This window comes from Sturnus vulgaris, chromosome 35, assembly GCF_052056855.1.
Source record: "Sturnus vulgaris isolate bStuVul1 chromosome 35, bStuVul1.hap1, whole genome shotgun sequence".
Lineage (NCBI taxonomy): Eukaryota > Metazoa > Chordata > Aves > Passeriformes > Sturnidae > Sturnus > Sturnus vulgaris.
This window is the reverse complement of record NC_142277.1, coordinates 577994-600837: the sequence shown is the minus strand read 5'-3', so window position 1 is coordinate 600837 and position 22844 is coordinate 577994. Positions and strand designations below refer to the sequence as shown.

General features: G+C 70.0%; 4 protein-coding genes across 4 annotated transcripts; 3 read left to right on the top strand and 1 right to left on the bottom strand.

Annotated features, from left to right (window-relative positions):
* Positions 1 to 517: 517 nt before the first annotated feature.
* Positions 518 to 4807, top strand: FOSB (FosB proto-oncogene, AP-1 transcription factor subunit). The gene is given in 5 exon segments (XM_014893644.2): positions 518 to 1716; positions 2670 to 2884; positions 2886 to 2940; positions 3310 to 3417; positions 4359 to 4807. Coding segments are annotated over 5 exon segments (906 nt in total). The 5' UTR covers positions 518 to 1590; the 3' UTR covers positions 4761 to 4807.
* Positions 4808 to 7353: 2546 nt separating this feature from the next.
* On the bottom strand, positions 7354 to 12257 carry EXOC3L2 (exocyst complex component 3 like 2). Its single transcript, XM_088155158.1, has 11 exons — positions 11813 to 12257; positions 10830 to 11484; positions 10519 to 10633; positions 10174 to 10284; positions 9968 to 10068; positions 9642 to 9749; positions 9416 to 9551; positions 9094 to 9216; positions 8756 to 8911; positions 8306 to 8427; positions 7354 to 7823 (listed from the first exon to the last, which is right to left on the bottom strand). The coding sequence occupies exons 1-11, from the start codon at positions 12255 to 12257 to the stop codon at positions 7592 to 7594; spliced, it is 2304 nt and encodes a 767-aa protein (XP_088011284.1). The 3' UTR covers positions 7354 to 7591.
* A 1217-nt stretch (positions 12258 to 13474) lies between these two features.
* Positions 13475 to 20800, top strand: LOC106864047 (MAP/microtubule affinity-regulating kinase 4-like). Its single transcript, XM_088155131.1, is given in 20 exon segments — positions 13475 to 13663; positions 14327 to 14524; positions 14742 to 14795; positions 14887 to 14935; positions 15086 to 15151; positions 15403 to 15473; positions 15569 to 15625; positions 16028 to 16264; positions 16476 to 16508; positions 16511 to 16597; positions 16873 to 16972; positions 17049 to 17158; positions 17345 to 17471; positions 17474 to 17497; positions 17883 to 18127; positions 18460 to 18560; positions 18878 to 19147; positions 19358 to 19437; positions 19900 to 19944; positions 20030 to 20800. Coding segments are annotated over 20 exon segments (2070 nt in total). The 5' UTR covers positions 13475 to 13612; the 3' UTR covers positions 20095 to 20800.
* Positions 20801 to 21090: 290 nt separating this feature from the next.
* BCKDHA (branched chain keto acid dehydrogenase E1 subunit alpha) lies at positions 21091 to 22573 on the top strand (the record flags this gene model as incomplete). The annotated part of the gene is given in 5 exon segments (XM_088155132.1): positions 21091 to 21208; positions 21592 to 21744; positions 21955 to 22041; positions 22126 to 22234; positions 22412 to 22573. Coding segments are annotated over 5 exon segments (583 nt in total), but the record flags the coding sequence as incomplete, so codon positions are not given.
* Positions 22574 to 22844: the final 271 nt, after the last annotated feature.

Sequence of the window (22844 nt, the reverse complement as noted above, 5' to 3'; positions counted from 1 at the left end):
CCGGTGACACCGGGTGGTGGTGGTCGCTCTGTCCCGGTGCCAGGAACCCCCACAGAGCTGGAGTTCGGTCCCGGGAACCCTCGGGGGAAAGTTCCCACGGCTCCGGTACCGGGCACCCCCGTACGGGATCAGCTCCGCCCCGGGACGGTGCTGGGGGAGGGTCCCGAGGGGTTCCCGGGGGTCCTGAGGGGTTCCCGGGGGTCCCGAAGGGTTCCCGGGGGTCCTGAGGGGTTCCCGGGGGCCCTGAGGGGTTCCCGGGGGTCCCAACTGGGGAAGCGGGGGGATCACCGGGGGAGATCCCGGTGGGGGTCTCGGGGGTCCCGGGAGATCACCGGGGAAGCCCCGGAGGGGGCGGGGGGGATGTCGGGGATCCCGGGCTGGTTCCTCGTTGTTGTTGCTGCGGGGGGGTCCCGTGGTGTTACCGGTGGGGGGGGGGGGTCCCGAGGGTCCCGGGGGGTTCCCGGGGCCCGGAGCCGGCGGCCCGGACGGTTCAGGCCGTTTCTAGAACCGCGCTCGCTCCCGTTTCTATTAATACGCGCCCGGGCTGCGGCGGCGGCGGCGGCGGCGGCGGCGGCGGCGGCGGCGGAGGGAATCCCTGTGACGTCATTGCTAGGATACCAAACAAACACTCCAGACAAGCCCATATATGGCTAATTGCGTCACAGGAACTCCGGGGGGCGGGGACAGGGATCCCCCCCGCTCCCGGCCCGCCCCGGCCGCTCTTAACGGCGGCGGCGGCTCCGGGAGCCTCAAACGGCGCCGGCGACCGCGGCCAAGGCGGCTGCGGGGTGCGGGGGGTCTCGGGGGGTCCCGGGGGTCCCGGAGCAGCGGCGGCGGCTGCCGTGACGTCAGCGCAGGGGGGCGGGGCTCCGCCGTATAAAGCGGCGGGGCTGCCGTGAGCAGTTCATTCATAAAACCGGAGACCGGGGGAGCGGCGGGAGCGTCACCGGGGCTCGGAGCGGACGTGCCGGAGCCTGGGAAGGGATTTACCGGAGCTTGCGGCGGCCGAGCGGAACTTTGTGTCGGGGGATCTCGGATTTACTGGGGCTGGTAGCGGCGAACCGGAGCCCGGCACGGGCGCACCGCGGGCTTTTGTACCGGACAACTTTTGGAGCGCGGCGGGACTTTGTAGGGAAGAACCGGAGCCCGGCGCGGATGGAGCGGGGCGTGTAGCGGCGCGGCGGGGCTTTGGAGCGGCGGAGCGGAGCTTGGCACGGATGGACCGGAGCTTATAGTGCAGAACCGCAGCCTGGGACGGGCACAGCGGCGCTCGGTACCGGCCAGCCGAGGCTCGCAGAGACGCACCGGAGCCTGGCACGGATATACCGGAGCTCCCAGCGCCTCACCGGGAAGTTTCACCGGCGTACCGGAGCCCGGCACGGACACACCGGCCGCTCTAACAGCGCACCGGAGCTCGGACCGCCCAACCGGAGCCTGACGGAACCAACCCGGGACTCAGCGCACCGAACCGCCGTCAGCACAGAGCCCTCCGGACCTCCCCGAGCCCCCAGCCCGCCGTGCCCGTGATGCCGGTAGCGGCGTGACCCCGCAGCCTTGTCGCGGCGGGGCGGCCCCCGCGCCCCCGGGGCCATGTTCCAGGGCTTCCCCGGGGACTACGACTCGGGCTCCCGCTGCAGCTCCTCGCCCTCGGCCGAGTCCCAGTACCTGTCGCCGCTCGACTCCTTCGGGAGCCCCGCGGCCGCCGGGGCCGCGCAGGTGAGCGCCGGGGGCGCGCAGGGGGACGGGGGAGGGGGGGGCGGGCGCGCGGGGGGGGCGGGGCCGTGCGTAAGCGCGCGCAGTGACGTCGCCGCGGGTGACGCGACACGCACGCAAAGCGCGCGGGTTATTTTTGGGGTGTCCCCACCCCCCCCCTCCACTCCCGCTCGCGGCGTTGCCAGGGGAGACGGGGAGGAGGGACACGCCCCCACGGGGGGCGGGGCTGCCACGCCCACGAGCGGCGTTAGAGCGCAGTGGAGGCCACGCCCTAACAAAGATGGCCACGCCCCCCTCGCTGGGATTTGGCCACGACCCCGCCGCGATCGCGGGGGCGACACCCCCGGAATTTGGGGGGCTCGGCGGGGGTCCCCAGAGGGTGGCGGTGTCACCTGGGGACCCGCGATGTCCCCTCCCCCTCCCCCCATGGCGGAGAGGGCTCGGTTTGGGGCGCGGATTTTGGGGGAGGGGTCCAGAGTTTTGGCCCCCCCCCCCCCCCCCCACCCGGCCCGAGATGGATTTGGGGGTCCCCTGCACGCCCTGGGGACCCTCGGATTGGGGGTGACAGGGACGCCAGGGTGTCACACTCGGGTGACAGGGTGACAGGGACGCGAGGGTGACACTCGCACGGTGATGATGATGATGATGATGATGATGATGATGATGATGATGAGCTGGGGACATCTCCCGCACCAGTCACACCCTCACCCCAAGTGCCACCAGCTGGGGACAGCGCTGTCCCCAAACCGAGCCACCCTGCAGGCGCAGGTGACACCGGTGACACTCTGGCCACAACCTGGGAGGTGACAACGCCACCCGCACATTTGGGGGGGCTCCCGGTGCCCCCCCCAGGCCCGGTACCGGGCGGGGTGGCCGGTGATGGGGTGTCCCCGGCGGTGTCCCCGGCGGTGTCCCCGCTGTCCCCAGCCCCTCTGACCCCTGTTTCCCCCCTCCAGGAGTGCGGTGGCCTTGGGGACATGCCCGGCTCCTTCGTGCCCACGGTGACGGCCATCACCACCAGCCAGGACCTGCAGTGGCTGGTGCAGCCCACGCTCATCTCCTCGGTGGCCCCGGGGGCTCCCATGGCTCAGCCGCCCCCCCTCGACCCCTACGACCTCCCCGGGCCCAGCTACTCGACCCCCGGCCTGGGCGCCTTCGCGGGACCCCCGGCCCCCGACCCCCGCCCGGGCCCCCCGAGCTCGGCCCCGGCGCAGCCGCGAGGAGACGGTGAGAGGGGACAGGGGGTGGTGGCACCTTGGGGACAGGGGGGTGGTGGCACTTCGGGGACACCGTGAGTGGCAGGAGATGAAAGGACACCCCAGGTGGTGGCACCTTGGGGACACCGTGAGTGGCAGGAGATGAAAGGACACCCCAGGTGGTGGCACCTTGGGGACATGGGGGGAAGCTAGGGACATCATGAGCGGCAGGGGACGGAGGGACACCCCAGGTGGTGGCACCTTGGGGACACCACGCTCGGTGACATCCCCCATTCCGAGGAACGTGCGGGGATTTGGGGGCGCAGACAGGGGGGTTTTGGGGACACGGCAGGTGGCAGGGGGTGACAGAGGGTGACAGTCCTGTCCGTCGCTGTCGCAGCTGACGCCCGAGGAGGAGGAGAAGCGGCGCGTGCGGCGCGAGCGGAACAAACTGGCGGCGGCCAAATGTCGGAACCGGCGCCGGGAGCTCACGGACCGGCTGCAGGCGGTGAGGGCGGCGACACGGGGACACCGCGGGGTGGCATTGTCCCCAAGGGCCGGGGGGGGGGGGGCGCCGGGGTGGAGCGGAGGGAGCTGGGGACAGCGGTGTCACCATGGAGGTGGCGATGTCCTCGGAGCTGGCGACAGCGGTGTCGCTGTGAGGAGGAGGAGGATGGTGAGCTGGGTGTGAAGGTGTCCCCAGCACCGTGTCAGGGACAATGACATCCCTGGGGACATCAGGGCTCCTTTGCCCTCGGGGGGAGGTGACAATGTCCTCTGGGGACCTCACGGGGGTGGTGGCACCGCAGAGAACCGAGGGTGTCCCCAGGAGCTGGGGACCCCAGAGGGAACAGACCGATGCCCGGAGGTGACAGTGCCACCCCTGAGGGCTGGGGACACGGGAGGGGGACACACGGACACCCAGAGGACAGCGCTGTCCCCTGGCTTGGGGACATCAGAGGGGACAGATGATCCTGCAAGAGCAGGACGATGCCATCCTTGGCGACAGGGGACAAGCGAGGGGACAGACGGACACCCAGAGATGTCCCCAAGCTTGGGGACACCCAGGAGGAGGAGGACAATGCCATCCGTGGGAATAGAGGACATGGTGAGGGACAGATGGACACTCGGGGATGGCCCCGGCCCTGGGGACAGTGAGGGGACAGACGGACAGTGAGGGGACAGACGGACAGTGAGGGGACAGACGGACACACAGGGACGCTGGAGGAGCCTGAGGGATGTCCCTAAAGTTTGGGGACATCCGAGGGGACACCCAGGGGCGCTGCAGGAGCAGGAGGACGGACAGGGGGGACAGACAGACAGGCCGTGCTCAGCCTTGGCGACACCAGGGGCCGCTTTAGGGCCCCTTTGGGGAGACTTTGGGGCCACTTTAGGGCCACTTTGGGGACACTTTGGTGACACGGTGGCCTGACGGCGCTGTCCCCGCAGGAGACGGACCAGCTGGAGGAGGAGAAGGCCGAGCTCGAGTCCGAGATCGCGGAGCTGCGCAAGGAGAAGGAGCGCCTGGAGTTCGTGCTGGTGGCCCACGCGCCCGCCTGCAAGGTCCCGTTCGAGGACATCGGCGCCGTGGGCGCCGGCCCGGCCGAGGTGAGCAGCCCGGGCAAGGCGGGGACCGTCGCTTTCCTGCCCCCGGCGCCGTTCCAGGGCCCGCAGGGTCCCTTCCCCGGCTGCTGCCTCCCGCCCGGGGTCCCCGCGGGACCCCCTAACGCGACCCCCGCGTTTGTGTTCACCCACCCAGAGGGAGCCACGTGTGGAGCCTCGCACCAGCGGAGCAGCAGCAGCGACCAGTCCTCGGACTCCTTGAATTCTCCCTCGCTCCTCGCGTTGTGAACGGGGCGTCCCCATCGCCCCCCCGGCCCGCCCCCCCGACCCCGCCTCGAGCCCCCCCCCCCAAAAAAAAAAAAATCGGGCACCTCCTCCCTGCCCCCGCCGCGCCTCGGGGTTGGGCTTTGCCCGCCCCGCTTTATTTTTTGGGGGTTTTTTTTGGTTTTTTGTTTTTTTTTTTTCCCAGCTCTGGTGGGTTGATTTTTGAGGAGGGGGGAGGTTGGGAGGGTTTGGTTTTTTTTGGGGGGGGTTTTGGCGCCTGGAGGTGGTGGCAGTGACGAGGCCCCGCGGCTGTTGGGAGGTGTCTGCTCCCGGTCCTTGTCCCCTCGTGGGGGCTTCATCCAGGATTTCTGTCCCTCTGGAGATGTCCCTGTCCTGTCCCCACCGCCCAGAGAAGGCTCTGGGTCACCTCAGAGGTGTCCCCCCCTCATTTCAGGGGGTTCACCCGACGTCTCCGCCCGTCTGGAGATGTCTCTGTCCTGTCCCCGGCGCCCAGAGAAGGTTCTGGGTCACCTCAGGCGTGTCCCCCCCTCATTTCAGGGGTCCTGCGCCCCTCTGGAGGTGTCCCTGCCCCACCTCCATCCCCCAGGGAAGGAGTTTTTGTCCTCTCCGTCACCTCTGGAGGTCCCTGCCCTCCATCCCCGCCATCCTGTGGGATTTTGGCGGCGTCTCCGTCCCTTTGGTGACGTCCCTGTGCCATTCCCAGCACCTGGAGAAGGTGTCCGTGGTGTCCCTGTCGCCTTGCAGGTGGCAGTCCCCGATCCAGGGGGGTTCCTGCCGCGTCTCCGTCCCTTTGGACATGTCCCAGCCCGGTCCTGGTGGCACCTGGCGACACCTCAGGTGTCCCCAACCCCCCTGTGCCCAATCGCGGTCCCCCTGGAGGGTCCCGGTGCCATCTCCACCCCTTTTGGAGAAGCCACCACCGCGTCCCTGTCCCCTCCCAGAAGGTCCCTGTGTCATTTCTGTCCCGCTGGGGACATCCCGTGTCCCCCACGGGCCCCACCCCCCGCTCCAGGTGTCCCTGCGGGGTCTCCCCCAGCTCAGAGGTGCCACTTGGTCACCTCCGTGTCCCCCCTGGGCCTCCAGGTGACCCCTTCGGGTCACCTCTGTCACCTCCGGGACCGCCGTGTCCCCGTCCCAGGGTGGCCCCTCCAGGTGGCCCCTCCAGGTGGCCCCTCCAGGTGGGCTCCCGTCCTGCTCGCCCCTCGCCCGCCTGTCCCCGCCTTTCCCCTTGAGCTTCGCCGGCCTTGGCTCCGCCCCCCTTTCCCCTCCCCCACCCCCCGGTATATAAATCTATTTTTGTTGCGCGGGAGATGTTTAATTTTTTATTATTATTATAACGAGGATAATTATTGTCGCCCTGTGCCGTGTTCGTGCCTGCCCGGGGGTGGCCCCGGGCCCCCCGTCCGCGCTCGCCCCGCCCCAAACGTGGCCAATAAAAGCAGCTTCCAGCGGCCCCGCGGCTCCCGTGGCGTTTTTTGGGGTGGGGGGGACACCGGGGGGGGGTTGGGGGGAGGGGACACGGGGACACCGCTGTCCCACACAGCTGTCAATCATCGGGGAAATGGGTGGGGCCGAAACCACGCCCTGCTCAAGCCACGCCCCCCTCCCCGCCCGCAGTTCCGGCGGCGACCGGCAGGGGGAGCGCGGGGCCAGAAACTGGGGGGGCTCGACCAGTTTGGGGGGGCTCGACCGGTTTGGGGAATCCTTTCCCAATCTGGGGAGTCCTCTCCCAGTCTGGTGTGGGTTCTCTCCCAGTTTGGGAGGTCCCTGCCCACCTGCCCAGTTTGGGGAATCCTTTCCCAATTTGGGGAATTCTTGCCCAGTTTGAAGGGGCCCTGCCCAGTTTGGGGACTCCTTTCCCAGTTTGGGGAGTTCTCTCCCAGTTTGAGGGTCCCTGCGGCGCTGGGGGAGCCGTGCCAGCTCTGGGGGCTCCCCCCGACCCCCCCACTCCTCCCTTTTTTTTGGGGGGGGGTTTCCTTCCTCCCCCTTCCCCTCTCCTTGACGTCCGGATCCCGGTGATTCACCGGGGGTGGCACCGCCACTGTCACCCCCCTGTGCCCCCCCCGCGACAGCGGGGACCCCTCGGGTCTCTGTTCCTGTCACGCGGTGCCACCCCTGTCCCCAAGTGTCCCCACACGGTGCCACCCCCTTCCCAAATGTCCCCGCGCTGTCCCGCGCCCCCTCCTCGCCCCGGGGTCCCCCCGTCCCCGGTCCCGGCGCCCCCCGGTCCCCGCCCAGCGCTGTCGCTTCCGCCGCCGCCGGTCCCTTCCCGGCCCCGGGGGTGACACGGTGACCCCTGGCCCCGCTCCCGCCGCGGTCACTTATTTGTCACTTATTTGTCACCTATTTTTAGCTGTCGCCTCTTCCTGGCCGGATCCCGACTATTTCTGACCCGGGACCCACCCAGGGCCCCCCCGGGCCGGGCCGGGCTCGCGGGGGTGGCCTCGGTGTCCCCAACCCTGTCCCCAACCCCCCAGCGGCCCCCGGGAAGGGACTCCAGTGTCGCCTGGTCACCCCCGTGTCCCCACCGTGTCCCCCCCTGTGTCCCCTCGTCCCCAGCGGGTGGTGGCTTTCCCGGCGTGCCACCGGTGGCCCTTTCCTCACTTGCCACTCCAGTGTGGCCATCCTGGGACGGACCCGGATGTCCCCAAAGTCCCCGTGTCCCCAAAGTCCCCGTGTCCCCAAGGACGAGGCTTTGCCGTAAATTTACAGCGTCATTTTTACACAAGGGGGAACAGGCCCAGATTTGGGGTGTCCCAAACCCCGGGAGGGGACAAACCCGAACTCGGGGGTGTCCCCAGCCCCTCGGGGGTGTCCCCAGCCCCTCGGGGGTGTCACGGGGGGGTCCTGGCGGGGCTGCGGCGGGGGAGGCGCAGCCGGGGCAGGTGGAACGGGAGGCAGCGCACGGGGCGCGGCGCCGGCAGCTCCGAGAAGAACGTTCGGGACCGGGGGAGCCCCGGTTCGGCCTCCGAACCCCCCAGGTCCTGCAGCACTCCCAGGATCTCCCGGCGGGGGCCCTGAGCCCGCAGCCCCCGCGCGTCCAGGAGCGCGGCCACGTGTCTTCGTCTGTGGGGACAGAGGGGACAGGGGGGGACAAGGGGGGGGGGGGGTCAGCGAGGACAAAACTCCCCCCCCGTCCCCCGACCCCTGGGGGCGGATTTTGGGGCGCACCCAGCTCCAGGGTGGTCCCAGCTCCCCCTCGCCCGGTTTAACTGGTGTCCCCTCCCCCCCGGGTGGCCGCGCGTGCCACCGGTCCCCCGGGACCGGGCCGGGGACAGGGACAGGGGAGGGGACAGGGGAGGGGACCTGGCTCGAGGCCGCGGCCGCTTCCCGGCGGGACGAGCGGGGCGGGAGCTGCCGGGAAGGGCCCGGAGGCCACGTCCGGTCCCCGCGGGCTCGCCGCGTCCTGCCCGTGGCTACCAGAGCGTCCCACCCGGCCGTGGCAGCCCAGCGAGGCTCCCACGGTGTCACCCACGCTTGTGTCACCCCAGCCGTGTCCCACCCACCCGTGTCACCCCGCTGCCACCCCCCGGTGTCCCCGCACCCACCGGACATCGGGGAAGTCCCGGGCCAGGGCTCCGACCTCCATCTGCAGCGCGGCCGTGTCCTCCAGCACCAGCAGCTCCCGCAGCCGCGGCACCACCGAGTCCAGCCAGGGCGAGGCCGAGTCCTGGGGGACACCGGGGACATTGGGGGACACTGGGGACATGGGGGACATCGGGGACATCGGGGACATTGAGGACATCGCGGACATAGGGGGTCCATGGGGGTCACCCAGAGCAATAGTAGGTGACACTGGGGACATTGTGGTGTCACCCGGCCCAGGAATGGGTGACACTGGGGGACAGCGCGTCCATGGGGGTCTCGGGGGGGGTCTCGAGGTCTCTCGGCAGGTTTTGGGTGTCTTGGGGTCTCCCAGGGGCTCGCAGGGGGTGTCAGGAGGGTTTGGGGGGTCTGGGGGCTCTCGGGGGGGTCTCGGGGGGTCTCGGGGGTCTCACCAGGCGCGTGAAGAGCTCTCGCAGCTGCCGGGCCTCGTCGCCCAGCCTGGCGGCCACGCGGGCGCGCGCCTTGGCCGAGGCGCAGAGGAGGCGCCCCTGCAGCAGCGGCCGCACGTACTCGATGAGGACGCGGCGGTGCAGCTCGCTGACCAGCACCTGCAGGGGACAGGTGTCACCGCAGTGCCACCACGGTGTCACCGCAGTGCCACCGGTGACGGCATTGTGTCACCAACAACGGCGCCGTGCTCACGGCGTCACCCAGAGCGTCACCAACGATGGCACCGTGTCCCATAGGTGTCCCCAGGTGTCCCCCCAGGGCACAGCCAGGTCCCGCACACCTGGTGGGGCTCGGGGTGCAGCGGCCGCAGGGTCTGTGCGAACCCGGTCACGAGCATCACGATGGAGTCGAAGGCGTCCGAGCTCGTCAGCCACTTCCTCTTCATCAGCTTCCCAAAATACGGCTGGGGGGACACGCAGGGACGTCAGGTGGCACCTGGGTGGTGGCACCCGGGTGGTGGCACCGAGTGACTGCGCCGAGTAACAGCCACCACATCCTACAGGTGTCACCCAGCAGGTGTCACCCAGCAGGTGTCACCCACCCCGCACCCCCCCAGGTCCCCGCCACCCCCCTGGCCGTGCCCCCCCCCGCCCTGGGGACACCTTGAGGTCCTCGAGGAGGCGCCGGGTGAGGACGTGGCCGCAGGCGCGGGTGACCCGGTCCAGCGCGGCCTGAGCCTGGCGCCGCGGCTCCTCGCTCTCGGGGTGCCCGAACTGCGCCAGGCGCTCGGCGAACGCCCTGCCCGGGGACAGGGGGGTCAGCGACATCGCGGGGACATCGTGGGGACACCGGGGGGGGGGGGCGTCAGGGACATGGTGGTGGCCTCACCTGAAGGGGGGGCAGCAGTTGGCCAAGGCGATGGCGCGGCCGGGGGAGCCGTCGGGGGGGGGGAGGTCGCCGGGGGCTTCCAGGAACCGCTCGACCTTGCGCTGGAAGCTGGGGACACGGCGGCGTCACCGCGGTGGCAGCCGGGGGGCAGGGGGGGCGGAGGACACCGCTCCTGTGCCGCCCCACCTGTGCCCCAGGTGTCCCTGTGTCCCCACGTCCTTGCGTCCCCTGTCCCTGCACCCGCCTGGCCCCGTGCTGTGTCACATCCCGGTGTCCCCATGTCCCCCCCCCCCCCCCATGTCCCCACGGTGTCCCCGTGTCCCCACCTGTGCAGGAACGCCACCAGCACTCCCAGCAGGCTGTGCGCCATCTCCCGCCCGAACTCGGGGGTCACCTGGGGGGCTCGGTCCACGTGGGCCCGCAGGAGCTGTGGGGACAGAGCCACCGTGGGTGTGGGGACAGGGCCACTGCCGCGGTCCCCAGGGGTCCCCCCGGGGTGCAGGGCCAGGCTCCGGGCGTGGCGTGGCCGTACCCCCGTGACACGCGTGGCCAGCCCCTCCTCCATGTCCTGGCTGGTGACATCCTCGGGCCACGAGTCCTCGCTGAGCTGCAGCTCCTGCGCCACGGCCACCTCCAGCTTGGCCTGGGACAGCGGGGACAGCGGCGGTGGGGACATCGGGGGTGGCGACGGCAGGGCACAGAGTCCCCTGCCACCCCCTGCCACCTCTGGGACTGTCCTGATGCCCCTCCCGGTGCCACCATGGCCCGAGGTGCGCCCATCGCGGTGTCACCGGTGCCACCGCAGCGCCCACAGTTTCCCCACCCCGCTGTCCCCCCTGTCCCCACCCCACTGTCCCCGCTGTCCCCGTGTCCCCACCTTGACGGCAGCGATGCAGGAGCTCTCGAGGTCGCGCTGGGTCTCGGGGGGCAGGAGGGGCCCCAATTCCTGCGCCCTCAGCAGAGCCCCCACCTCGGGGTGCCCCAAAACCTCCCTGGGGGGAACAGCCCCGGTGGGTGTTTGGGGACACCTGGGGACACCCTGGCGACACCCCGGGGTGCCCGGTGGGGATCCCACGGCTCTGGGAGAGTCCCACAGGTGTCTCCTGGGTGTCCCAGGTGTGTCCCGGGGGTGCCACCCCCCCCGTGCTGGTGTCACCCCAGGTTTTGGGGGTGGCGCAGGTGTCTCACCTGGGGTAGGCGTTGCTGTGCCAGTCCAGCAGCAGGTACAGGTCGGGCACGTCCAGGGGTCTCTGGGCCAGCGCCCGCAGCTGCTGGGCCAGCGCCCGGTGGTAGCCACGGGCATAAACCCCGAGCGCGCCGTACTCGGGGGGGTACGCGGGGGCCACGTGGCTCCGCACGACCCCCAGGTCGCCCACGACCCTCGCGGCCAGCGCGGCCAGCCGGGCTCCCAGCCCGCCCGCCGGGGCCACCTGGGCCAGCCGCTCGCTCGCCGCCTTGGCCACCGCCTCGTGCCAGCGGCGCCGCAGCCCCCGCGGCCGCCCCGGGTGGGTCCCGGGGGGGCTCCGCGCGTCCGCCGCCTCCTCCTGCTCCAGCACGGCCACCACGGCTCGCAGCGGGGCCACCGCTCGCCCCGCGGCCACCGCCTCGGCCACCACGGCCCAGAGCTGGGCCAGCAGCGCCCGGTACAGCAGAGCCACGTCCCGGGCTCGCCGCCCGCCCGAGGGGACCGGAGAGGGCGGCGGGGACCCCGCGGAGGGGGACCCGGGGGGACACGGGGATGGTGGCCGCGATGGCGACTGAGCGCACTCGGCCTCCAGGGCGATGATCTGAGCGTCCGCGGCTACCAAGTCCCGGCGCTGGATCAGCTCCAGGATCTCCAGCACTGCGGGGACAGCGCGGGGGACACCTGGGCTCGGGGGCGACACCCGGGCTCCGTGTCCCCCGTGTCCCCGCGGTCCTTGTGTCTGTCCCCAGCCCCCATCTCCATCCCACGTGCCCAAGTCGCCACTCCCGTGTCCCTGTGGCCACACGTCCCCATCCCTGTCCCCGTCCCCATCCCACGTCCCACCTCCCAAAGGCGCCATCCCCGTGTCCCCGTGTCCCCGTGGCTCTGTCACCATCCCCAGGCCCCCACGTCCTCATGTCCCCAAGTCCCCTCGGTGTCCCCTCGGTGTCCCCTCGGTGTCCCCGTCCCCGCCGTCCCCACTCACCCGACAGCGGCTCCCTGTCCCTGTCCTTGTCCCTCCCGCCGCTCTCCGCCCGCTGTCCCGCTCCGTCCGCGCTGTCCCCCGCCTGTCCCTCCACCGGCGACACCTTCTCTGTCCCCCGCTGTCCCCACGTCCCCAGCGCCAGCCGCAGCAGCGACCCCCGCTTGCCCCCGCCCGCCTCCTCCGGGGGTCGCCGCGAGACCCCCGAGTCCTCGGAGCGGCGGCGGCCGCGGGGCCCCGCGGGGTCCCGGGGGCGGCGGGCGCGGCCGAAGGGCCCCCCCAGCTGTCCCAGGTGTCCCCCCAGCTGTCCCAGGTGTCCCCCCAGCTGTCCCCCCAGCCCCACCAGGCCCCCAAGGGTGGCGCGGCGCCGCCGGCGACTCTCGGGGTTGGTGGCGAACGGGTCCCCGTCCTCCTGTGCCCCCCCCGGGGGTCTCCGCAGCAGCGGCATGGCCGGGGGGGCACCGGGGGGCGCGGGGGGCGAGGGGACAGCGGGATGTCGCCCGGGGGGAGAGGGGACACCGGGATGTCACCCGGAGAGCGAGGGGACGCGGCGGGGACGCGACAGGAGGGCGCCCGGAGTCCCCCGGGACCGCCGCGGCGGCGGCACCGGCGACACCGGCGGTGCTGGTGGCACTGGTGGCACCGGTAGCTGCGGTCACACAGGTGGCACTGGTGGTGGCTGCGATGACACCGGCGACACTGGTGGTGCTGGTGGCACTGGCGGCGGCTGCGGTGACACTGGTGGCGGTGCTGGTGGCGGCTGCGGTGACACTGCTGGCGGTGCTGGTGGCGGTGCTGGTGGCGGTGCTGGTGGCGGTGCTGGTGGCTGCACTGGTGACACTGGCGGCGGTGCTGGTGACACTGTTGGTGCTACTGGTGACACTGGTGACACTGGCGCTGGCGCTGGTGGCGCTGGCCGGGGGTTTCCTGAGGAAGCGCCGCCCCGGAGGGGCCTCCCCGGCCGGGCAGGGTCAGCCCCGGTTCCGCTCGGGCACCGGGACCGGGAGGGGGGGACCGGGGGGACACCGGGATGGGACACTGGGGGACACTGGGGTGGCACCGGAGGGACACTGGGGAGCACTGGGGACACTGGGGGATACTGGGGGACACTGGGATGGGACCGGGGGGAACTGGGGACACTGGGATGGGACTCTGGGGACACTGGGATCCCCCAGTCCCCGATCCCGGTCCCCGATCCCGATCCCGATCCCGGTCCCAGTCCCCGATCCCAGTCCCCCATCCCGATCCCGGTCCCCGGTCCCGGTCCCCGGTCCCGATCCCGGATACTGGGGACACTGGGATGGGACTCTGGGGACACTGAGGGACCCCACAGGTGACACTGGAGACCCCAGGTGTGACACAGGTGACCCCGCAGGTGACACAGGTGACCCACGCTCCCTCCCACGTGACCCCCGCGTCCCACGTGATCCGTCACCGGCCATTCACGGGTTAAACAGCGCTCCCTGCTCCCATTGGCCAGAGCTCGGCCAATCAGAATGCGCCTCCCGCTCTCGGCCCCGCCCCCTCCCATGGGCGCGCCCAGCTGTCTCCATGCCCGGGCGGCGCCTTCTGATTGGTCCGCTCCGCGTCGTGGGCGTGGCCGATCCCCACAGCCGCGCTCCTCATTTGGGCAAGGCCCCGCCCCCGGCGCGCCCCGCTTCCGGTTCCGGCGCCATGGCCGCCATGGCCGCCCCGGCCCGGCCCCTCCGCCCCCCCCGGTAACGGAACCCCCCCGGCAACGGGACTCCCCCGGCAACGGGAGCGCCCCTGCCGGTGCCCCCCGGTGCCCCCCGCGCCGGGACCATGTCCTCGCGCTCCGCCCTGGCGGCGGGGAACGAGCGCAACGCGGACACGGTGAGGGGGGGGGGCGGTACCGGAGGCAGACCCGGGTGGGGCACCGGGGTGGGGGGGAGGGGGATGGAGAGGAACCGTGAGGGCACCGGGGGCGGTGGGTTGGTACCGGGAGGGGGGTGGGGGGATCCGGGTGGGAATCAGGGGTTCCCGCGACCCCCGGGAATGAATTTTGGGGGGTCCCGGGGGTCTCTCCCACTCTGGTGGTGGTGGGGGTCTTGGGGGTTTTCGGGAGGTCTCGGAGTTTTGGGGGATCCCAGGGTTTTGGGGGTGTCTCACGGTTTTGAGGGGTCTCGGGTTTTGGGGGGGGGTTCTCCGGGTTTTGGGGGAGTCTCGGGTTTTTGGGAGGGTCTCAGGGTTTTGGGGAGTCTCAGGGTTTGGGGGGGGATCCGAGGGGGTCTCGCCGATGCCATGATTTGGGTGGGGGTGTCACTGCCCTGAGGTTATTTTGGGGGGGGGGTCTCACTCCCTACCGCGGTGATTTTTGGGGCTTTTCCCCCCCCGCCATAATTTGGGGAGAGGTCTCAGGGCTGGGGGCTGGGCTGGTGCGATTTTTTGGGGAGGGGTCTTGGGGGTGACCCCCCCCCCCCCCAGTTTGAGGAGGGGTCTGACCCCCCCCCCCACATCCCAATTTGGGGAGGGGTCTGACCCCCCTCCCCTCCCCAGCTGGCGGGCCCGGGGGGCAGCGGGCGCCCCGAGAAGGGCGGGGGGTGGTCGGGGCGCGGGGCCGGAGCCCCCCGGGGCCGGAACTCGCTGGGGGCAGAGGAGCCCCCCCACGTGGGCAACTACCGCCTGCTGAGGACCATCGGCAAGGGCAACTTCGCCAAGGTCAAACTGGCCCGGCACGTGCTCACCGGCAGAGAGGTGGGGAGGGGGCTGGGGGGCGATTTGGGAGCCTGGGGAGGGGGGGCTCAGGTGTGATTTGGGGTGGTGGGAGGGGGTTTAGGGGGTCACGGCGGGGGGGGGGGGGGGGGTCTCGGGTGGAATTGGGGACCTGGGGAGGGGTCTCAGGTGGATTTGGGGGGTCACTGGGGGGGGGTCTCTGGGGGTCACCTCAGCGCCCCCCCCTCCCCATTTTCAGGTCGCCATTAAAATCATCGACAAGACCCAACTGAACCCCACGAGCCTCCAGAAGGTGGGGAGGGGGCTTGGGGGGGTTCCCCTCATTTGGGGAGGGGTCTCGGCCTCCCCCTCGCTGACCCTGACCCCCTCTCCCCTCCCCTCAGCTTTTTCGGGAAGTTCGGATCATGAAGGGGCTGAACCACCCCAATATCGGTGAGGGGGGATGGGGAGGGGTCCCCAAAATGGGGGAGGGGTCCCGAGGGTGGAGGGGAGGTCCCAGAAATGGGAGGAGGGGTCCTGGGGGTGGGGAGGGGTCCCGGAATTGGGGAGGGGTCCCCGGTGATCGCCCCCATCCCCCCCCAGTGAAGCTGTTTGAGGTGATCGAGACGGAGAAGACGCTGTACCTGGTGATGGAGTACGCCAGTGCAGGTGAGACTGCACACCTGGGACAGGTGGGGACACCTGGGGACACACCTGGGACACCTGGGGACAAGACCTCCCCCTCCCAGGGCACTCTGACCTTTCCTGTCCACTCCCAGGTGTGGCTTTGGGCCCACCCCAGGTGTGTCCCCTCCCCCAGGTGTGTGTTCGGGGAGTTTTGGGTGGGGGGTCCCAGCCCCCCCAGGTGTGTTTTGGGGGAGATCTCACCCCAGGTGTGTCCCCTCCCCCCCCCCCCCCAGGTGAGGTGTTTGATTACCTGGTGTCCCACGGGAGGATGAAGGAGAAGGAGGCGCGGGCCAAGTTCAGACAGGTGGGGACATCCCAGAGGGCTTGGGGACAATCTGGGAGGGTTTGGGGACACCCGGGGACCCGCGGTGACAGTGCCACCCCCTGTGCTGTCCCCAGATCGTCTCGGCCGTGCATTACTGCCACCAGAAGAACATCGTGCACAGGGACCTCAAGGTGACACGGGGGGGACACGGGGTGGGGGCACCACACGGGGGACGAGGTCCCCGTGTCCTTCCTGCTGTCCTTGTCTTGCTGTCCCTGTCCCAATGTCCCTGTGTCCATCCCGGTGTCCCTGTCCCCGTGTCCATTCTGGTTTCTGTGTCCTGGTGCTCCTGTCCCTGTCCCCAGGCTGAGACCCCACTGCTGGGCACCAAAGCCACCATCAGGGTCCCTGTCCCTGTCCTGGCGTCCTTTTGGCAGTGTCCTTGTCCCCATCCCAGTGTCCCTGTCCCAATGTCCATGTCCCCACCGCTGTCCCCAGGCTGAGAACCTGCTCCTGGACACGGACACCAACATCAGTGTCCCTGTCCCAGTGTCACTGTGCCATTGTCCCTGTCCTTGTGTCGCTGTCCCCAGGCCGAGAACCTGCTCCTGGACGCCGACGCCAACATCAAGATCGCGGATTTCGGCTTCAGTAACGAATTCTCGCGGGGCTCCAAGCTGGACACGTTCTGCGGCTCCCCCCCCTACGCCGCCCCCGAGCTCTTCCAGGGCAAGAAATACGACGGGCCCGAGGTGGACATCTGGAGCCTGGGGGTCATCCTGTACACGCTGGTCAGCGGCTCCCTGCCCTTCGACGGCCACAACCTCAAGGTGACGGCGTGGCACCTCCCTGTCACCTCCCTGTCACCTCCCTGTCACCTGCCAGTCACCCCCTGTTAACCCCATAGTCACCGCCTGGTCACCCCCCATTAACCCCTGCTGTCACCTCCTGGTCGCCTCTTGTCACCCCCCCAAATCCCTCTGACCCCGGGTGACCCCGGGTGACCCCAGGTGACCCCAGGCGACCCCCGTGTCCCCCCAGGAGCTGCGGGAGCGCGTCCTGCGGGGCAAGTACCCCGCGTTCCCTTTTACATGTCCACGGACTGTGAGAACATCCTGCGGCGCTTCCTGGTGCTCAACCCCGCCAAGCGCTGCACCCTCGAGGTCTGGGGGCTGCGGGGGTCCTGGGGGAGGGTCCTGGGGGGGGATTCTGGGGGGCCTCGAGGGGTTCTGAGGAGTTTTGGGGGAGGTTTGGATGGGTTTCGGGGGGGTTTCTGAGGGGTCCTGGGGTTTTGGGAGGTGCTGAAAGGTGCTGGGGGGGGGGGGTCCAGGGAGTCCCACGAGGGGTCCGAGGGGGGTTCTGAGGGGTTTGGGGATGTCCCACGTCCCCCCCCCCCAGTGTCCCCTGTGTCCCCCTGATGTCCCCGTGTCCCCCCCAGCAAATCATGAAGGACAAGTGGATCAACATCGGCTACGAGGGGGACGAGCTGACCCCGTACACGGAGCCCCAGGAGGACTTTGGGGACACCAAACGCATCGGTGAGGGACCCTGGGGACCCTGGGGACACCGGGGCAGCCCCGGGGACGCGGTGCCACCCCCTGTGTCCCCCCCCAGAGGTGATGGTGGGCATGGGGTACACGAGGGACGAGATCAAGGAGGCGCTGAGCACCCACAAGTACAACGAGGTGACGGCCACGTACCTGCTGCTGGGCCGGAGGGGAGAGGTGGGTGACAACGGGGTGACAACGGGGACATTGGGGACACTGGGGGGGATTGAGGGACACCGGGAATATTTGGGACCTGGGGACCTTGGGGGAGCACTGGGACATTGATGACACTGTGACCCCGAGGGTGGCAGTGGCCTGTCCCTGTCCCTGGTGGTGACAGTGACACTGTGACCCCGGTGACAGCCCGAGGGTGGCAGTGGCCTGTCCCTGTCCCTGTCACGGCCCCGGGGCGTGGCCGAAGCCCCCAACGGTGCCACCAAGTCGGGGACGTCGGGGACCCACGGGAAGGGACAGCGAGGGGGGGGCCACCACCGCAGCGGCGGCACAGCGACTTCTGTGAGTGACATCTGGGGACACTGGGGGGACATTTGGGGACATTGCGGGGACACTGGGGCGGCACAGCGACTTCTGTGAGTGACATTTGGGGGGACATTTGGGGACACTGCGGGGACACTGGGGAGGCACAGCGACTTCTGTGAGTGACATCTGGGGACACTGGGGACATTTGGGGACATTGCGGGGACACTGGGGAGGCGCAGCGACTTCTGTGAGTGACATCTGGGGGGACATTTGGGGACATTTGGGGGGACATTTGGGGACACTGGGGAGGCGCAGCGACTGCTGTGAGTGACCCCAGGGAGGGGGGGGGTGTCCCCCTCCTGTATCCCCCGCGTGTCGCTGTCCCCTGTGTGTCCCCAGGTGACCCCACCTGTCCCCGCAGGTGGCCCCGCCCCCGCCCCCGCCCCCCCCAAGCGCAGCCCAACCAGCGCCGGCGCCGCGGAGCTGCGGGAGGGGGGCGTGGCCGGGGGCGTGGCCGGGGGCGTGGCCGGGCCCCTCCCCCCCCGCCGGGGCAGCGGCGGCGCCGGGGGGGGGCGCGGGGGGGGCGCCCCTCCCCCCTCCAGCCCATTGGTCAGCAGCGCCCACAACCCCAACAAGGCCGAGATCCCCGACAGACACCTGGACCAGGTGAGCACCTGGAGTGGGGATGGAGACACCTGAGCGGGCACCTGGGGGGGGAAGTGGGGACACCTGGAACACCTGGAACACCTGGGACACCTGGACCAGGTGAGGGGGGCACCTGGGGGGGCATGGGGGCACCTGGGGATCCCCAACAGGCACCTGCACCAGGTGTACACCTGGGGGGGCACCTGAGGGGTGCGTGGGGTACTCGGGGGGGGGGTATCTGCAGGGTTACCTGGGGGAAAATGGGGCACCTGGACCAGGGGGGCACCTGGGGGTGTCGCGGGGGTCTCAGTGGGCGGGGCTGACCCCCAGGTGATCCCATGCCCCCCCCCCAGCCCCACGTGCCCCCCAGCGTGATGGGGCGCAGGAACACCTACGTGTGCTCGGAGCGGCCGGGGGGAGAGCGGCACCTGCTGCTGCCCAACGGCAAGGACAGGTGAGCTCACCTGAGAGCCTGGACCCTCCCCAACCCACCCCAAACACACCTGGGGGAGAGCGGCACCTGCTGCTGCCCAGCGGCGAGGACAGGTGAGACCCCTGCCCAAGCACACCTGGGACTCCCAGGAGCACCTGTCCCGGTGCCACCAGTGCCCACAGCCAGGGGGGTGTGGGGTGGGGTCACCTGGCAGTGTCACATGTGTGTATGGATGTCACCTGCAGGTGTCACCTGTATATGTGGGGTTACCTGTGGGTGTCACCTGTGGGTGTGGGGTCACCTGGGTGTCACCTGACCCCCTGTCCCCTCCCTCCCAGCCTCACCTCCCGCCCGCCGCCGTCACCTTCCAGCCACTCCCTGGGCGGGGCTCACCTGGCTCACCTGGCCCGGGGCTGCTCGGCCCGCAGCACCTTCCACGGTGGGGGAGGGGGCGGGGGGGGCCGGGACCCCCGCGAGCGCCGGGGGGGGGGCGGCGCGGGAGCCCCTCCCCCCTCCTCGCCCCCTCCCCCCACACCTGCGGCCGCCTCCCCCCGGCCCCGCCCCACGGCCACGCTGCTGAGCAAGATCACCTCGAAACTGACGCGCAGGTGAGCGCACCTGGGGGGGCAGGGGCACCTGGGGGGGGTCAGACTCACCTGGGGGAGGAGGAGTCGCCTAGTCAGACTCACCTGGGGGGGGCTGGGCTCACCTGGGGGGGTTCAGCATCCTCACCTGGGGTCCTTCCTCCACCTCCTCCTCCTCACCTGAGGGGTTCACCCCTTTTCCTGCTCACCTGAGCCCCTCCCACTCTGATCCAGGGTGTCCCTTGACCCCTCCCGGCGCCAGAGCTCCAATCGCTGCGTCTCGGCCAGCCCCGCCCCCGGCGCCACCAAGATCCGTAAGGGACACCTGGGGCACACCTGGGGCACACCTGGGGATCTTGGGACACACCTGGGATATTCCTGGGACACACCTGGGACACACCTGGGGATCTTGGACACACCTGGGACACACCTGGGGATCTTGGGACACACCTGGGATATTCCTGGGACACACCTGGGACACACCTGGGGATCTTGGGGCACACCTGGGACACCTGTGTCACCTGTCCCAGTGTCCCCGGTGCTTCTCTGTCCCTTCTCTCTTTCTGCCTTTCGGCCTTTGCTGCTGTCGGGATTTTTGGGTGGGATTTTGGCATTTTTGGATATTTTGGTGAATTTTTTTGGGTGCTGGATTTTGGCATTTTTTTGATATTTTGGGGGGTTTTTTTTAAGGGATTTTGGCATTTTTTGGGTATTTTGGGTGGGATTTTGGGAAATTTCCCCCCCTGACCCCCCCCCCCCACCCTGTCCCCCCCCAGGGTCGCAGACGAACCTGCGGGAATCGGGGGACCTGCGCTCACAAGGTGAGTCCTGCCCCTCCCCCTCGGCCTGGGACCCCCCCCGCAGGCCCAGGTGAGACCCCAGACTCACCTGTGCCCTCCCCCGCAGTTGCCATCTACCTGGGGATCAAGCGGAAGCCGCCCCCCGGCTGCTCCGAGGGGGGGGGGCTGTGATGGGGGAGGGGCTCCGACGCCCCCCGCCCCTCCCCCCTCCCCTCCCCCCCCATCCCCGGGACCCCCCCGGGCCGCCCCTCCCCCCCGCTGCCACCCCCGGCACGGGGGGCGGGGGGGGAGGGGGAAGGGAGCACCGGAACCAGACCGGGACCCCCGGAACCGGATCAGGACCAGACTGGGACCCCCCAGAAACCCCTCGGGACCCCCCCGGGGATCCCTGGAACCGGACCGGGACCCCCCAGACTGGACCGGGACCACCACGGCCGCAGTCCCCGGGACCCCAGAACAAGACTGGGACCCCCCCAGAACCCTCCCGGACCCTCGGAACCAGACTGGAACCAGACTGGGACCCCAGAAACCCCTCGGGACCCCCCGGAACCGGACCGGGACCCGTAGGACCCCCCAGAACCAGACTGGGATGCCCCCCGGGACCCCCCCACGGATTCAGCAGCCCCGGGACCCCTCCCCGAAATCGGGACCAGCGGAGCTGGGACCCCCCCCCAGCCCCTCCCCCTCCCGTTGGGGACCTTGGGGACATCGCGGGGGGGGTCTCGGGGGTCCGGCGGCTCCAGGATTTCGGTGCCAAGATTTTGGGGACCCTCTCCCCCCCGTGCCCCTCCCCCCCCATGTACAGTCTGTAAATACGGCCCTGGGCCCCCCCCCCCGCCCCTCCCCCTCCCCAAATTTTTAAGTTATTCCTGCCCCGATTTGTCCCCCCCGACCCCCCCCACCCAAAAAAAAAAAAAAAAAATAAATATCGGGACCCCCACCCTGGTGTCTGTCCGGGGGGGGCGGAATTTGGGATGGGGGAACCCCTCGACGTCACTCACGGGGGCGTGGCCAGCATTTAAGAGGCGTGGCCAGGCGCTGAATCTCCATATTTGGTTCGGTGGGCGTGGCCAAGACAAGGTCACCAGGGGGTGGGCGGGGCTCGCCCGCCGTGCGCGCGCCCTGCAGCCAATCAGGTCCCTCCGCTGCCTCACCGCCCCCCGGGCAGCCAATCAGCGCCCGCCCCGCGGCTCGGCCACGCCCCGCGGTGAAGATGGCGGCGCTGCGGGCGCTGCGGTGGCGGCGCCTCCCGGGGCTCGTCCCGAGGCGGCTCCGGAGCACGGCCGTGAGTGCGACACGGGGACAGCGGGGGGACAGCGGGGGGACAGCGCGGGGACAGCGCGGGGACAGCGAGGGACCCGTGTCCCCGCTCCCAGACCCCCGTGTCCTGTCCCGTGTCCCCTCCCGGTGTCCCCTGTCCCTCTGTCTCCTGTTCCGATGTCCCCTGTCCCGGTGTCCCCTGTCTCGGTGTCCCGTGTCCCGCCGTTCCCGTGTCCCTCTGTTCCGTCTCGGTGTCCCCCCCAGTGTCCCCTGTCCCCACGTCTCCATGTCCCCGTGTCCCCATCCCGGTGTCATCGCGGTGTCCCCGTGTCCCGGTCCCGGTGTCCCCATCCCGGTGTCCCTTTTCGGGGACCCCGGGTGCCACCGCCGTGTCCCCAAACCCCGCAGGAGTCCCCCGAGGAGCGGCCGCAGTTCCCGGGGGCCTCGGCCGAGTTCGCCGAGCGCCTCGAGTTCATCCAGCCCAACGTGCTGGCCGGGATCCCGGTGTACCGGGTGATGGACCGGCAGGGACAGGTGCTGCGCCCCTCCGAGGACCCCCAGGTGAGATGGGACAGGTGACACACCTGGGACAGGTGAGATGGGACAGGTGAGACCTCGGAAAGGCGATGCCCTGCCACGGGACACCTCATACACACAAGATCCAGGCAGGTGACGCCCCAAAGAGGTGGCCCACAGGTGTCCCCAGGTGTCCCCAGGTGTCCCCAGGTGTCCCACCTGCCCAGGTGACCCCCAGGTGTGCTGTCCCCGCAGCTGCCCAAGGAGCAGGTGCTGAAGCTCTACAAGACGATGACGCTGCTCAACACCATGGACCGGATCCTGTACGAGTCCCAGCGCCAGGTACACCTGGGGGGGCTCACCTGGGGGGGGGGCCTCACCTGGCGGCCGTGGGGCTCCAGGTGAGGCGCTCACCTGTGTCCCCAGGGCCGGATCTCGTTCTACATGACCAACTACGGCGAGGAGGGGACGCACGTGGGCAGCGCCGCCGCCCTCGACGCCTCCGACCTCGTCTTCGGGCAGTACCGGGAGGCAGGTGAGGCTCAGGTGGGCCAGCACACCTGGGGACAGGTGAGGCACGGGTGAGACAGCTGAGGTGCAAGAGAGGTGGATTTGGGGGGGAATCGATCTCAGGTTTGGGCTCCAGGTGAGGGCCAGGTGAGGCACACAGGTGACCCAGGTGACACAGGTGACCCCAGATCCCCGTCCCCAGGTGTGCTGCTGTACCGGGGCTACCCCCTGGAGCTGTTCATGGCCCAGTGCTACGGCAACGCCAGCGACCCCGGCAAGGGCCGCCAGATGCCGGTGCACTACGGCTGCCGCGAGCGCCACTTTGTCACCATCTCGTCCCCGCTGGCCACGCAGATCCCGCAAGGTGACCCCGGCCCCGGCCCACCTGCCTCTGCCGCCTGGCCCTGTCCCCTCCCTGTCCCCTCGCTGTCCCCTCTCCATCCCTCACCTCCCTCCCCCTCTCCCCATCATCCTCAATCTTCCCCGAATTCTCCATTTCCTCGTTTTTTCCCAAATTCCCATTTTTCCCCCCCATTTTTATTTCCCCCCGTATTCTCCTCATTCCATTTCCCCCAAATTCCTTTTTTTCCCCCCAATTTTATTTTATTTTCCCCCGTTCTCCCCTCATCCCATTA